This window comes from Pygoscelis adeliae, unplaced genomic scaffold, assembly GCF_000699105.1.
Source record: "Pygoscelis adeliae isolate BGI_AS28 unplaced genomic scaffold, ASM69910v1 Scaffold1091, whole genome shotgun sequence".
NCBI classification, from domain to species: Eukaryota; Metazoa; Chordata; class Aves; order Sphenisciformes; family Spheniscidae; genus Pygoscelis; species Pygoscelis adeliae.
The window spans coordinates 7654-9064 of record NW_008824157.1 but is presented as its reverse complement, the minus strand read 5'-3'; the positions used below and the strand labels follow the sequence as shown (position 1 = coordinate 9064).

The 1411-nt window shown below is 67.7% G+C and overlaps 1 protein-coding gene across 1 annotated transcript in view; it reads left to right on the top strand.

Moving 5' to 3' along the window:
- Nucleotides 1-1411, top strand: part of CHRD (chordin) — a gene marked incomplete at its 3' end in the record, with an annotated part of 15128 nt that overhangs the window by 8236 nt on the left and 5481 nt on the right. The window contains exons 3-4 of the mRNA XM_009334366.1: nucleotides 172-318; nucleotides 399-516. Coding sequence (XP_009332641.1) covers nucleotides 172-318; nucleotides 399-516 — 265 coding nt within the window. The remainder of the gene's footprint in view (nucleotides 1-171; nucleotides 319-398; nucleotides 517-1411) is intronic.

Genomic DNA, 1411 nt, shown 5'->3' with positions numbered 1-1411 from the left:
CGCGCCGCGCAAGCGCCCCCCCCACACACCCCAGCGCAGAGCCCCACAGTGATTCGCAGGGCACATCTCGGTCTGTCTCAGGAGGGGGGATTTATTATTGCCCCCCACCCTGAGCTCTTGGGCACAAGCAGCCTGGTGTAATGGTCTCCCCCTGTGCCCACCCCATGCCAGCCTTGCCAGCCCCCCTGGAGAAGAGCCCTGTGCCCCCCTTCGACACCTTCGAGTACTTCCAGGACAAGGAGGACGACCTGGACAAGCCCTACAACGACCGCTCCTACCTCAGCTCTGAAGGGCTGGCCCGTGACGACGCCCGCACAGGTGAGCCGCCCGCCCAGGCGGGCAGCAGCGGTGCGGGGCACCCCCCGCACTCCTCACCGTCATCGGCATCCCCTCCCCAGAGTTCGTGGCCTTGCTGACGAGCGGCCCGGAGCCGTGGCACCCCACATCCAGCGCAGTGGCCAAGGCTCGCTTCACCCTGTTGCGCTCCTACCTGCTCTTCTCCATCAGCTACGAGCGGTGAGTCCTACCCCCTGCCCTCTGCCCAGGCTGGCACAGTGGGCACCTCCCTGGAAAAAGGGGGGATGCAACAGTGCTTGTGCCTCAGTTTCCCTTCCGACGTCCCCCTGCGGTGCCACGGCCTTGCATTGGCAGGGCGAGAGATTTGGGGAGGGGGGCGATGTTCTAGGGGTCCGGCCTGGGCGAGCAGCCGGGATTTCGGCACGCCCATGGTGCTGGCCCGGCCTCACCCCTTCCCCTCCAGGTCTGGAGCGGGAACAAACGGGAGCGGCTCCAGGGCTCCGTGGAGGACATGGGCACAGCGGGGCAGAGGCACCGTCCTGCCCTGCGGATTCTGCCAGTGGGCACCACCAGGGCACTGCCACCAGGGTCCCCCATCGTCCCCGTGCCCTCCCCGGATGCCCGCCAGCGACGGAGCCTCTCCTCTCCTCTCCTCTCCCTCCCTCCTTCCCGCTCCAGTTTCTTCAGCTCTTCCTCGCTTCCAGGCCCCTTTGCATAGTAAAGTGGTGACTAATTTCCAGCTCCGACCGGGGGAGCCAAACAGAGCCGAAAATGCTCCTAATTTACAGCCAGGCCCGAGCGCTCCTGGCAGGTCCTGCCCTGCTGCCTTTCCCGGCGGGGACCCCCCCCTGCTCGGTGCCAGTTTGGCACCGCTCTGGGGCAGGGGAGCCCAGGGGACCCGTGCCGAGCTGGCACCCGGCGGGACGGCAGCGTTGGGCCAGCCCGGGTGTGGGCAGGCAGAGTGTGGTACTTGGCACCCCAGGGGGACGTCATCCTTCCCTTGCCCACCCCAAATCACTGGGTGACCCCTGTGTGCCCTCCCCAACGCACCCCTGTGCCCGGTGCTGAGCAAGGGTGGTGCCAGGGGAGGGGGGGCAGGGCGGGGGGGCATTGC